At 47.2% G+C, this 14,531-nt stretch overlaps 1 protein-coding gene across 2 annotated transcripts in view; it reads right to left on the reverse strand.

Moving 5' to 3' along the window:
• Window positions 1–14,531, reverse strand: part of RNF128 (ring finger protein 128) — a 39,588-nt gene that overhangs the window by 15,447 nt on the left and 9,610 nt on the right. The window contains exon 1 of one of the 2 annotated variants that reach the window (XM_057425238.1): window positions 13,391–13,849. The exons of the other annotated variant lie outside the window; for it this stretch is intronic. Coding sequence (XP_057281221.1) covers window positions 13,391–13,838 — 448 coding nt within the window. The 5' untranslated portion in view covers window positions 13,839–13,849. Of the gene's footprint in view, window positions 1–13,390; window positions 13,850–14,531 lie in introns of those variants that run through there. 2 annotated transcript variants of the gene reach the window in all.

The raw sequence follows: 14,531 nt of genomic DNA on the forward strand, positions 1-14,531 counted from the left end.
GCCGAAAGCTGTGTCCCATTACCTATAAGCTGCAGAAGTGAGCCATATTTAGAATCCATTCCTCTCCACAGCATTTCTCACTCCCATATAGGACACAGACTGTCATTATTTTAGATTCAACACTTCCATGATTTACATTTTAACATACCTTTGATCTGTGTGAATTTAAAAATGAATCCTACACAGTCACTAGGGACTGCGGCAACTCCAGGAGCTCAGGGGTGCCAGCTACACCACTGGTGGCTTAGGGACCCTTCCTGCTCCCTTTAACACCTCTTTCCTATATTTGGCAGCGCTGTTAAGTACTACCCCAGACACTGAGCAATCGAAGCCACAGATCAGGCGTTGCTTTGGATTTTCAGATGAACTGAGTAAAATTTCCTTGTGAACTGCAAATGATGTTGTGGGTTTCTAATGAAAATTCAAAGGGAAGCAAATATGGAGGCGTGCTTGGCTTGGTGGCAGTTGGCAAACTCCATCCAGATTTTAACAACGGATTTCATTTACTCAGTTGAACATCATGACAAACCACCAGAGGAACCAAGGGGTTATACAGTAGGAAGAAATTTCCAGCAACTGTGGTCACCAAGTAGACCAGAATAAAGCTGCTTCCAGTGACAAGCAAGTGATTGAGGACACCCAATAGATACTATTTGCAATAACTCTGGGCAGTCCCAATAGAAGAGAAATGCTCTTACGTGGAGGAAAAAGAAAGGTGAGGGGTGGGGTGTCAGGGGGCATAAAGGGAGACAAGTAAATGGTCACTGGCCTCTCTCTAAACTAAATCCAGAAGTGGGTTCAAAGACTAGCCAGTCAGAAATGTCACTGCATTAAACCATCATCTCCACAACATTCATAATAGATACGGCACAGTGAAGGAAAGAGGCTGTTACAGAAGTGCTATTTTTAGCTAACCTCCCACCAAAACACTTTTCAATGGAGGGAACAATTTTTTTTCCTCAATAAGGAGAAATCTTATCCAACCTTCAGCTATCAAGAAAACCCAGAATAGCTGTTAAAACCACAAAGGCTCTCATTTCACCGTCATTTCAGAAGCACTCACTAGTTTTCCAGCTTGTTCATATAATTCCTTTGATCCAACATGGCTAAGCAGGATGTCTAGCAACTCTCCTCAGTGTGACTAAACTCATCTTTTATTCAGAAAGCTCCTTGTAATGAGAAGTACATCATACAGAGAAGAGGGGAAAAAATAAAACAAAAATAACAGCCAGACTGCAACTACTGCTCTTCATGATGAGCTAGGGCTTATACATTAGTTTTAAGATGAGCTGGAGTCAGGTGTTAGGAGCAAGCAAACATGGGTCAAGTCAGAAAGTGAGAATTACTTTCATAAGCAGGAAATAAAGCGTGAAAAAACAGGCTGTGACAACAACATGAAAAGCCTGCCAAAATAAGCAAAAAAAGCTTATTCCCCTTCGCTTCTGTGTCTCACCAGTCAAATATAGCTTATGGTTACACGCAACACAAGATGTAGCGTAGGGATTCCTGTTAATGAAATGTCACCATCAGCCTGCAAAACCATTTCAGCTACTGAGCCATCAGTTGTGAACAAATTTTACCCTTAAAGAAAAAAATCTTCCATGTGAGTTTCAGGCTGATCAGTTCACCAGGCTGTCATTAGACAGTTTTAAGCCTTCCTGACATTTTTTCCACCAGCTATTTCTCTCACAATTTCATCTCTGCTTTAAACACACGTGAGTAGTCCACTGGTAGCTTTGACACTGAAGCAACAAGGGCAGAAGTGAGAGAGTGGTCATTTCCATCAGCTCTTGCAGTACTCTCTCCCCCTTGGACATTGATGCCTGTCACTGGGGCTGTGCTCCATCTTCAGTATTTTGTAATGCCAACTCTTAGGACCAGTGATTAATTTCTAAAGGCAATTACAGGGGAGCTAACTGGCATCACATGATGTTAACCAAATGCCTTGTGCCAACAACAGGGGAAAGGAATCGAGAAACTGCACCTAATTTCTGGCCAGAGGAATTCAGTCACTTCAGAAGTTCCTTTTGGACTAAAGGTGTCTCTGGCACCATCACACAAGGCTTGTCATAAAGGCATCACCCGTACCTGGCAGAAAACAAGGCCTCCTTTACCTGCCAAGAGGAGATTCAATGATGCCCTATTAGCCTGAAGCCAAGATAGAAGCCCAGAATCCATGTTTAGTATTATTGCTGTGCTTCTAGTATAAAACCAACTAGGAACATTCCCCACCAAATGCTTCCTGAGCTGATAGATGGGTCCCATTGTGACAGGTAGTGAAACATGTTATTGTGGCCTTGAAACCACCAACCCAGAGGCCTCTGACAGTGGTTGGACATCTTAATAGCAATGAGCCATGAGGGGACAGCATTGGAACAGGTTGGCCAGAGAGGTTGTGGATTCTCTTCCCTTAAGAGATATTCAAGAGCTGTCTGGACACAATCCTGAGCAATATGCTCTAGGTGACTGGCTTGAGCAGGAGGTTGGACAAGATGACCTCCAGTAGTCCCTTCCAGCCTCAACCATTCTATGATCTGCAGAGGTGTCTCAAGCACAACAACTGCCCTGAACCGTCAGCTTCCACCTCCAGACACCAGCAAAGCAGGAGGAAAGTCAATTATCTGTGCATGGCAAAAAACTTCACACAAGTTCCTCACCTAGGTGTCAGCTTTTCTGATTCAGGTAACAGTTTTAAGGGACATCAGAAGGTGAGGTTAAGCTGCTGCCTGTTTAGCTAATAATGACCTCATTGCTAAACAGAAGCAAGACCTGTTTAGTTAAACATTTCCAAGCCTCTCTCCTCACCCACCTCCTGTGAAACTGGGGAAGAGGAAGTTATTCAAATCTTCAAATACAGTTTTGGAGTTTTGCAGAAGGTATCTCCCAGATCATAAGGCAGCACACTGGTCAAAGTCTGAAGGATGCTGTTTTGCAGATATGGGCTGGCACAGATGAAGCACAAGAACTGGTTTGTTGGCATGGGGAAGAGCTGGGACACAAGCACATTTGGAACACAAGGAGAGTGCATGACTAGGATCAAAGTTTTACCTTCCTGTATCAGGAGTTGCATCTATTTATACCAATATAAGTACCTATATTAAATTCTGCCCTGCAAAGACTTCACTTGTTCTACCATTACACTTCTACTCCCTGTAAACATGAAGTTACAGGTTTGGCAATTCAGTAGAGAAATACAAGAGGTGCACAGAACATAGAGCATTAACTTTTGCATGGTAAGCACCTAGCTTTTCACATTCATTAAGGGGATTATTGTAATCCAGCGCTACTCCTGTGTGTGTTACAGAGCAATCTATTCTGAAGCAAGCAAATTGTAGGTCCTGGAGAACAGTCACCCCACAGACTGCAATGTAACTTAATCAATGCATTAATAGCATTGGTTCTTGGTGGTTCTTGGCTAAAAATCACAATCTCTTCATGCATTAAAGCACATTGAGGCAAGGATTAGATCTTGGGGCCAATCAAATCCCCTACTTTAAAATAAGATATGGCAAAGCATACCCAATTACCTGATTCAGATTAAGCATACACAATGTACAGGATAACCAGAATTTTAGCTCTTTGAGCTGCTGCATATGACTAAATTCCAGATGAGCAGGCACCTATGTGCCATTGCAGAGTATGGCAGGACACCGTGGCACACCTCAAGGTAACGCTTGCATTGCAGATCCATGCTAGAGCACAGCATTGATGCCTCCACAGTGTTTCTTGCATAGCTATCATCATAAACCCTCTCCCCACAGAAAAGCTAAGAAGAGTTGTCATGGTGTGCTCAGGGTGAACAAAGCTGCAAGTTGATTCCCACAGGAGGTGGGATTTATTGTCCTGGTTTCCACTTGCCCCATTTCCAGACTTGCCTATTTTTTCCTTTCTCCCCCATGCAAGTGAAGGGATGAGAAGCTCGAATAGCTTAGAGGAGCTACCTCCTTCCCAGGCACATTACAAGAACAATTACAACTTCTAGAAACACTACAAGCAGGTTTCTCTGGGTGTCACAGTAAGTTTTGTTTCTCCTTGATGACAAGGGAACTGGTTTACCATATACATTGATTATTAACATATAGTAATGAGCATTTTTTTCCTCACTTCTCTCTTGAGACCTGTTGAAGTTGTCCACCCTCTCAGGTAGTTATAATACAGCTTCAGGTGGTCTGGAGTTCACAAAGTGTCAAGGAGATTCAGAGATTAAGGAAAGCACTGGGATTTGCAGTAATTAGAGGCTACAACTGCAGGCTTCTGCCCAGCCCCCAAGACTCACTACTGTTAAAGGCTTTCTGTAATACAAAAGGAAAACAAAACTTTAGAAGGGAGCTACACCAGCGCTCCAAGTGCATTAAATACAGCAGAGTAAGACTTCAAACCCAGAGACCACAGCCACAGCATGCAGACTTACAGGGAAGTTCTGCCAACAAGAGACTGCAGTAGTGATGCTGAGCTCAACTGTGGTCTTGACTTGAGGTCTGTGCTACTGGCGAGCATGGGAAGGGCTCATGGCATGCCCTCACAGAGCACAGCTACCAGCTATATCTGTAAATGAGCCAGGCAGATTTCCTCACCTGGGATGAAAGTGGAATGCTACCTTAACCATAATTAAAGCTTATCCCTAGTGTCCTGCGTCTCCAGCCTTGCAGCCAAGCCACTCGCTGTACAAGAACATCAGGACAAGCACAGGCCACTGCCTCAGCTTCACCCATTGCAGCTTTCACAGCATCCATCCCTTCCCAGACAGCTTTGGTGAGCAAATCTTCCCTGAGGAGAGGAGGGCGTTGCTATAGCAGTGTGTTTTCCAGGGTAAAATCCTGCCTCCTGGATGCTCCGGTGCAGGCTCCTACAAGTTGAAACTACTCCACGCACGGCAGCCAGCTCTAGAGGAGGAAAGGGGCCTTGTTTTGCATGTTGGTCCTCTCAAAACTCCAGTCAGCTTGAAGTCAAACTTTGCTGTTGCACTTCCAAATCTTTGCCTTTTCTTCCAGAAAAGGAAAAAGAAGAAAGCTTTGCCCCTCTGTTAATCTTAACAACTTTTGCATTGTGCATTTAATAAACCAGGGAAGGGGAGGAGAGTAATTTACATCTCTGCCATGTTAACAAAATTCCTTCAAGTTATGAAAGCTGTATTCAAGATCCCCAGCTGAGTAATTGCCAGAAAACAAGTTAAGTTTTAAGAAAACCTTTTGCAGGGTTTGAATTTCAGGAATCGTTAGTGTAATACCACATTTCTTATTCACCACTTGAGTTTCATAACTAAGAAAACCAAACTGACTCAGACTGCTAACCACAAAGCCAGCTTGACAATTGTAGGTTACTTTCTGGTGCAGCCCATTTTAAGGTCTAACATACTAGTACCTAATAGAAAACATGTGCCTTCAAATCTTCAGCAAAAAAAAAAATCAGTTATGAAACTTGACATCTCTGCACTGTCTCCTCCTCTGCTACTGCCTTCAATACCGCACCCAACACCCCAGAGAACACTAACCCAATCTAAGAGAAATATTTAACGTGTTCTCCGTGCAATGCTCCGAGGTGACACTGACAAACACTGTGTATGTTTTTCCGAGTCTTGTGAAGCCCTGGCAAAGCTTTTTGCAGTGAATAATTAACTTCCAGCTGTTTGACAGCTTCACATGTCATGGGAGCCAACTCAAGAACTCCAGCTCCAAGTCCGCTCCTCTAGCCTCACTTAGAATGGGTTTCTCAGCATGTTCAGGCACTGTAACCATTTTGTATTGTTTAAACTTGCTTTAAACCAACCAAATTCAGCTTCAAGTCATGAAAGACCCTTTCATTTCAGTTTAAAAGCCTCAGTGTAACCTGTGGCAAACTCTATAGAGCTTTATTTTCTCAAGATACCAAAAGCCAAACCCCTCTATCACTGTTTTCCAAGAACAGATTATAAAACGGTGTGATAGGGCACCTTTCCCCTTGGGGACAGACCAAGCTACAACACAGTTTGGTGAAAACATCTGAGGAAGGCAATAGGTTTGTAGGCATTTTTAAGAAAAAAGGTATAAAACATGAGAAGCAGGCTTGTTAATCTGGAATAACAAGGAAAAAGCTAGCATGTCACACACAAGCTCCAACATTTCAGATTCCTCATTTCCCCCTTCCCCATTTCTGAAAGTCCAAAGTTTTGCATCATCTTTAAGCAGAGTGAAATTTAGTGCCCAGACTTTGGCCAATGTTATTTCACTTAGTCCATAAATTGGTTGTCTTATGCAACCAATGCATCTTCTGTGGCTTCCTCTCTCCGGGAGCCAGCTCACCCCATGGCTTGCCTAACACCTCACCCATGTACACCCATAAACAGTTCTTGGTCTTGGTGATATCAGCAAGTAATTTCAACTATACTTTAGTATCCAACCAACACCAAGTTTTCCTTAGAACTCAACTGGGTTTTTAGTATGGGAGAGAAACAGTTTCTCAGAAGCCACTGGAAGGAGAAGGAGAGGAAGCAGTCATTCTATCTGAAAGTTAAGCATTATCTTTCCCGGTGTAGAAGGGGTTTTTAGATAGGCTAGCTGACTGGGAGTTGTTCAGTGGCAGAGTAAGTCCAGATAAACTACAAATTCTGTTAAAAACAAAATCACCTCTTTTGCTTTACACAGGAATTAAATGGTCCTTCAGCAGACAACCAATGAACTGTTTTCTCTGAACACTTTAGAGGACTGAGAAGTGAAGGGTGCAGTTATTAACAGATGAAAGGCTGCAGGATACTGCAACAGCTCAGTAGGTTCTGCCACAGAACTACCATAGGATGAAGCACTTTTTAAGAGATTGCATGACCTTGCGGAGGAGTCTTCAGAGAATGCAGTCACACAAGAACCATTCAAAGTAGCACAGCAGTAACCCATCACACTTCCTTTTCCACCGCTACAGAAAGCCCCAGCTGACCACCACATAAGCCACATGCTCAGAAAAAACAGAATGAAAGAAATTACTTTTGATTGTTTCACATACAAGAAAAGCAGCAAAAAGCAGCCTTGAGAGCTGGAATTCTCAAGGAAAATACTTCCCTTAAGGGTCTCCTTAACTACAGCAGAATCACTATCTGAAGATTCTGCAGGGGATTAAATACAAACCCTGGCCTCGGTCATATGGTAGCTGGATCTTTGCTTTTATCTACATGATATGGTGCCTGCAGCAAATAACATCAGCACCAGCTATGCCCTCAGCCTTAGTCAAAGAAGCTGGTAGTATTCCCCTGGCATCCCTCCAACATCCACAAAAAGGCACTTACAGATCAAGCCATCTCCTGCACATGAAAGACACAGCTGACTCTCCAACAATTTCCTGCCAGATTAGCACATCTGGCTCTTCAGACATGTAAGAAGAATATTTGATATACTGTCTTTCAAGTTTAAAAATATGTAAGACATAACATCTTGAATACTGCTTATCTCACCATATCAAAATAGTAAGAAACAGGGAATTTCTAGTGGTTACCAAACAGACTGGTACAAGTTTTCTGTTATCTGTTACAGTAAGAGAAGGATCCAGGGAGACTTTAGAAGCAGCTTCCAGTGCCTAAAGGGGCCAACAAGAGATCTGGAGGGGGACTTTTTACAAGAGCCTGTAGTGGCAGAACAAGGGAGAATGACTTTAAACTAAAAGAGGGTTGATTTAGATATTAGGAAAAAGTTCTTCCCTGTGAGAACGCTGAGGCGCTGGCACAGGGTGGCCAGAGAAGCTGTGGCTGCCCCATCCCTGGCAGTGTTCAAGGTCAGGTTGGACAGGGCTTGGAGCAACGTGGTCTAGCGGAAGGTGTCCTTGCCCATGGCAGGGGACTGGAACTGGATGAGCTTTAAGGCCCCTTCCAACCCAAACCATGCTGTGATTCTATGAAAATATGCTAACAGCATACAGAAACTGAACTGATATTGCAGACATGATGTCATTCACCTTGGATGAAAGGCCAGTGCTGCACACAAAGCCATTGCATCTCAGCATCATACCGCACCACGAATGCAAAGGAAATAACTAACCTCATAGAAGTACTGTGAAACCAGGACAACTAGCTCTGCATTCATCAAGGGTACGATGTTAACAGAAAGTAAAGATTGCTCTCATTCACATGCACAAGGCCAGCTTTTATCAGGAATGTAGAACTGACTGAGCAGCGCCAAACCCAGCACTCATCCTCCATGATAGACATTGTCAGAGGAAGTCACCCTCAAACCTTCATTGCCCTTCAATAAGCTCCCCCCTTTGAAGAAGGGAGGGTGACTGAACTCATAGTACCAGCAGCAATTTAAACCTGGATAAGCTGTAGGTAGGTTTGTCCCTCCCCCTTCTCCTGCTCTTCATGCTCTCCACCCCAAACATTACCTGGCACCAACATACTGGTAGCAGCTAAGTGCTCACTGGAAACAAGTAAGTTTGAGAAAACTAATGACAAAATAATGTAAATCAACATAGTATAAGCCAGAAGACATTTGTCTGCAGAAAGATGCCAGGTCACATTTGATGCAGCAGGGAGCAGTGCTTAGTCTGACCGCTGTCTGCTCACTGGCACATTCAAGACTGGAGGCAAACAAGCACCATCATTGTTTTAGGGCCATATGTCCCACACAATGAAGCCTCTCCTACCACAGCTGTCACTCAGTATTTTAATTCATCCTTTCACATTTCAGCAGCCCAGTACAACCAAAGAGCAAGGTCACTTCACAGACCAGTTCCAGCCTATCTCAGGGTTGGTGCCTACCCTACAGTTTTCTGTGGCACAGAGGTACCTAAATTACAGCAAGAAGAGCAAGGGTAGGGATCATAAGCTGTTAGTAGCACCAGTTAGTCTACCCTGCTTCTCAGTGCCTGTCGTGCTTGCTCACAGACCTCTGTGCTCACTGTTGCACCTTCACCACCCCTGCAGGTGGGATACCAGGGTCAGACACTGTGTACCATGATCAGTTATCTGAATGCTACTATAGCTGTGAAATGAGTTTATTCCACACCAGGCAGCCAGGAGAGCTGAATTGAGCACATAAAGACAAAGTTGCAGCGTATGCGCATCAAATGGCTGTTCTTGGACTCAAAGAGCTACAAACTTCAGGAACTACAGACTGCAGATATGATCTAGGCATGGTGGATCCATCAAGTTTCTCCTCGGTAAGGAGCTGGTGATAGGAAGGGCAAGATAATCTGCAGGCAGTGGCCAGAGCACATGGGAGAGCAAGTGTCATTAATTAGACCTTGCATCCTCATTCCTCACCTGGACATGCTCAGCCCAAGTCTGCACTCCCTGCAGAGGTGCGCTATTTGTTTACCCAACATTTATGAGGCCTCAGCACAGCCTGCCTTGGGACAGTCTGCCTCAGGCTAACAGGAACAGTTTCACAGAGCACAGCAGCTTTTTGATACCATGGCAAAGCTCTAGCTTGTTTGTGAAGATCATGCCTCACACGGAGTTGGAGCAGAATCACAGTGATACACTTTTGCCACACGCTATTTCCTCTAAGCATACAGAGATCAGCCTTCATCTCGGTGAAATTCCTGCAGAACAAGTTAAGCAGCAGTGCTACATATTTAACCTTTCCTTCTCCTTTCACCTATTGATGCAAGTTTATACTTGAACCAGATCTTGTTAGCCCAAGACACGTTGTTACTGCTTTAGCCAGAATTATTTAGCTTGCTCCCCCAGCATAAGCCCTCTGCAGATCAGGTGATGTGCTTCTCAAGGGTAGAGTTACACGAGAAGAGAGGAACCAAAGAGAATCATCACAATTGCTTTCTGACATGCAAAGAATCCTTCTTTACTAGAAAAATACCTGACACCAAAGAACACTTCCCATGGTTACCACCATGCCCTGACACCATCTAAGAGCCTGGCTCTACCTTAAAGCAAGGTCCACCTTTAAAACAAACCACCTCTTGTGCACTTTTTCCCCACATGCTACCGTTTTCCCTTGAATCAAATGTCTTTTTTCAGCAGGTCAATATAGATTACAGAAAGGTGCGGTTATAAGCACACAAAACTGTACTTTGAAACCCTGCTCAACCTGCCACAGAGCGGTACCATCTTCTTAAAAAGAGCACAATTCAAACTGAAGTTTGCCAGTTGATACGCTTTGTGCTTATAAAAGTACAAAGTAAATATTACTTTGGACTCCATTAAATCCTTGACATTCTATGTGTTAGAGAAGATTAGATAGGATTTTATCATATCTGATCTGGCTATTTATTGCATTTGGTTGTTTCTATTGCCTGAGTGGTTTGTTTGGTGGGGTTTTTTTTTAACTTTTTTAAAAGTTGGCACACCAAACTGTCTCCATACAGAGGACTGATACAAGCAGTAAAGGATTCAGACTAAACATGATGATTGTAAGACAAGTTGTCTCTGGAAGGAGGATGACCAGAAAAACACTGCTGTCAAGTACAGGCACATTTAAGTCCCTAAATCAGAAAGCTGCTTCAAAAGCCTAGCTTGACAGCCCCAGAAAAAGGCACACTGTACTTTTACATAAGTTTCTGTTAATAACTTCGTGTTCTGCTGCTACCGAAGTTCTGCAAAACGCATGTTGTACCATATGCTTTGTCAAAGCCCACCCAGGGGGATCTTGCTTCTCTGCCAGGCAGATGACAGCTTCCATGCCTGGCATGGAGGGGAGCCCTGGGTGCCACTGCAGAGCAAACAGGAGAAGATGCCACCAGGACACCTCAGGAGATGGTAAAGCCCTGAGGCTCAGCACCCCTTCAGCCCAGCAAAGCCACCTCCTGGTGCTTCCCACTGCCTCAGCCTGGAGGAAGTGCTCGGCCTTGCTTGGTTTCACTTGATGGCAAATGATGGCCCAGTTAAAGCAGAAACAAAGCCAGTTAGGAAACCCAGACTGTGAAGTCACCCTCAGCCACAGCTGTTACAGCAATGGCAGGAGTTGCACAAAACACATTCTCCAACGAGCAGGGTTACCTACACCACTGCCTCCAGAAGAGCTGGAGCATCCAGTGCCACCTTTGGAGGCCAGAACAGGAAAACCCAAGCCAAAATGCAATTCAGCAAAGACCACATGACCAGCTCTTACCTCTTAAGTTTGAGCTCAGCCTGCAGCACTGCACTGCATCAGCTTTGTAGAAGGAACATCCTGACTTAGCAGGGTGAATGAGGCTGATTGCTTGTAGCTTGCTTCCTCTTTGCCATGCTGCGCTGAAAGCCTGAAACGTTTCTCACATTTGACTGGAGAACAGTGGCTCCCAGCAGCAGCACAGGGCAATGGTGGCCCAAGCACAGTGTGCCACCAGAGCCCAGAGAGCACATGGAAGAGGTGAAAATAGGGACTTGCAGGCAACCATGACAATAGGAAAAGTCAAGTCCAGAGAGGAAGACAACAGAAGGTGGAAAAAGAGAGAAAATGAGGGACTAAAAGCAACAGCAGCAACAAGCTTAGCTCAGTAATTGCGCTAGGACACAGTCATGCATATGAAATAAGCAGTTTGACAGAAGCTGTCTTCTCCCAGAAATCCCTGTGCTATTTGTCTACGGTTCTGCTGGGATGTTTCAACATGCCCTCAAGCCCATAACCCAGCACAGAGGATAATCAGGACAGCTGATTATGTCAGAGCCACTCTGACATAAATCCCTCAGCAGAAAGCTTAAGACAGCGTAGGAAAGGAGAGAGCAGACCCTGCAGAGAGCAGATGGCTCATTTCAGGAGGTGGCTCCTAGCATTAAGATTACGACGCTGTAGATCTCCAGCAGCCAGGATGGAGGAGGGGGCAGGAGCACATATACCTTCCCCTCAAGGTTCAGCAGTGACCTCCCGAGGTCAGCAGTGCCAAAGGAGCTGCAGGATTAGGCAGGAGCACTGTGAACAGTACTCGGGGCAGGGATGCTGCTGTCGGTTCTACAGGAGCAACTGACCCAGCAACAGCCAGATCTTGATAGCATTTGTCAGCAGACAATTTGATTACACAAGAAAGCTCTTTCTCAGAATGGGCAGACCCCATCCAGATTGTATGTTTTGAATTCTTAAACCAGAATACAGACAGTCATGTGGCTCATTAAAATGGCACACAACTAACTTCCAGAGGCAGCTACTGTTTCCTTGTCTTACCAAAACACGTCCACCACTAACAGACAGAAATTCTCTTCTAAGAAGGGTGCTGCAAGGATGCAATTATTTTCCAAACCAGTCAAAGCTTTAAGACTCACTATTCATTTTCACTGTTGGGTTTCTCCCCAGACAACATGGCTTCTCAAAGCAGAATACCAACACATCCGTGAGGTGTGTGTGCATCAATGCCAGAGCTAGGGGCTGGTCAGAGCCACACCACAGACAGCTCACCTGTGCCTGCAGGGCCCCTGCTCTGGGCTACTCCCAGAGCGTACTTGCACAGCTTTCAGCCCAGGGCTCCTTCTTAGGAAATACAAATCTCATTCTTCATAAGAAAAATGGGCAGTTCAGAACATAGAATACCACCACAAAAACCCACTGCTGGCAAGTAGGAGGCTTTCCATAGCAAGAGAAGAGAGGCTGTCATCAGCCACTGTAAAACAGAAACAAGCTTTAAAGGGTGTTAGCCACTTGCTGATGAAAAGTTGCCTATGAAGGAGTCTCATACTCTGCCTGTTTCTGAGCTGGTTAGTGTGCAGGACATGGAAGTAAACAGCATTTGGGTGTGGAAACCCAGCCTATTTCAGGGCCCAAATCTACTCCATAGACTTTACAGGTGTCCTGGTTTAGGCTGGCATAGAGTTAATTTTCCTTCTACTAGCTGGTACAGTGCTGTGCTTTGGCTTTAGTCCTTCCTCTCTCTGTTTCCTATTTTTAGTGTTATAATATTACACATTTATTTCAATTATTAAACTGTTCTTATCTCAACCCGCTGTTTCTTACATTTTTCCGGTTCTCCTTCCCAGTTCTGCGCTGTAGAGTGGGTGACCAAACAGCTCCGTGGTACTTAGTTGCCGCTTGGGCTTAAGCTACAACACGCTTTACAAAACTCAGCATCCGTTGGCTCCGAGCAGCTCCTTGTCCGGACTCGAAACCCAAACAAGGCGGAGAGGCGAGTCCCACCTTCACCCGGCACACCTGCAGCCAGCGCCCAGCCCACCCGGGCCAGAGAGCTCTGCTCGCCCTCGGCCCACAATAGCAGCCTCCACTATTCTGATAGTTACTCATTAATCAGAGCAAATTCAACAACAGCAGCTCCGTGCACGGCACCGACCAGTCCAGGCAGAAACTCCTTGTGCGGGAGCGCCAGGAGGAAATTCCAGGCTCCTACCGAGCATCCCAGCTGGGCACGTTTAGAGAGGGCTGAGCCAGCTGGGGGCGAAACCAAGACGTGTCCTCGCACCCCGCGGAGGAGAGGGAAGCGGCAGCTCCCAGCGCAGGGCCCCTCACTCTTCCCCAGCCCGGTCCCCCTCCTCCCCGGCCCGGCGGCTCACCGTGGTGGGACATGGGCAGCACCTCGTTGCCGGTGCCGCGGTAGTTGTAGATGACGGCGGCGGCGGCTCCGCGATCCGCGGCCAGACGGATCTTGTCGGCGAAGGAGCAGCCGCCGCCGCGCTGGATAAGGGCGAGCCAGCCCTGGGGGGAGCCGCTGCCGCCGGGCGGGGGAGCGCTGCTGAAGTTGGTGCGGGCGCTGCAGGCGTTGAAGGAGTCGCGGCCGTCGGGCAGCACCAGCAGCCCCGCGGCCGCCTGCAGCGGCGAGTCCTGCCCGTACAGGCCGCTCTCGCTCGCCTCCCAGCCGCTCCGGTTGCGGTCAGCGCCGTCCTCCCACGACACGTTCAGCCAGGCGGTCCAAGCCGCCACCGCCGCTGCCCCGCGGGGACCGGGCGGCGGGGCTGCGCCGAGCAGCGCGGCCAGCGCCAGCAGCGCGGCCCGCGGACACATCCCAGCGCGGCTCAGCTGAGCTCGGCCCGGCCGCGCCGCCGCCGCCGCCTCCTCCTAAAATCGCCGCGGCCGCTCACGGGGGAGGAGCGGGGCCGCCCCCCCGCGGCACGCCCCCCCCCCCCACCTCCCGCCCGCTGCGGGAACCCCACCGGGAGTTCCCGGTCCCGCCGCACCCCCGTGGCCAGTGCCGGGCGCTGCGGCCGTGGGTGAGCCACGGCGGGGGATGCGGAGCACCGGGGTCCCCCCTCCGGATCGCCTCCCGGGGGGGCGCGGTGAGTCCCCCACACAGGTCACGTCTCGGAAGTGATGGTTCTCCTTGACATCATCTGTCAGGGGCGATGCGATCACTCCCCTCCATCACCTCCCGGCACGGTGGGTGACGCCCCTCCAGGCTTCCTGCCTCGTACCCAGCAGAGAGAGCACCAGTGGGGAAGCAGTGGGCCTGTGGGGACGTGCTCAAGGGGCTGACCCCTCTCAGCAGCCCCCAAGCACAGCAGCACCAGCAGGTGGTGCCCAGGCATGACCCAGCCTGCTCCACACCGCTGAGTTAATATTTGCTGAACGCTCAGCAACGCGCGGTATCAGTCCTGCCTAAAATTGGTTTACAGAATACTAGGTTAGCTGTGTTAACAGAATGGCTGCAGACATGAGCATGACATGGTGTAGAGCCCTGCCAGAGAATATGCGGGAAGA

The sequence above is a fragment of the Pezoporus wallicus genome, unplaced genomic scaffold (assembly GCF_028554395.1).
Source record: "Pezoporus wallicus isolate ANWC-B61680 ecotype Strahan unplaced genomic scaffold, APGP_CSIRO_Pwel_v1 scaffold_6445, whole genome shotgun sequence".
NCBI classification, from domain to species: domain Eukaryota; kingdom Metazoa; phylum Chordata; class Aves; order Psittaciformes; family Psittacidae; genus Pezoporus; species Pezoporus wallicus.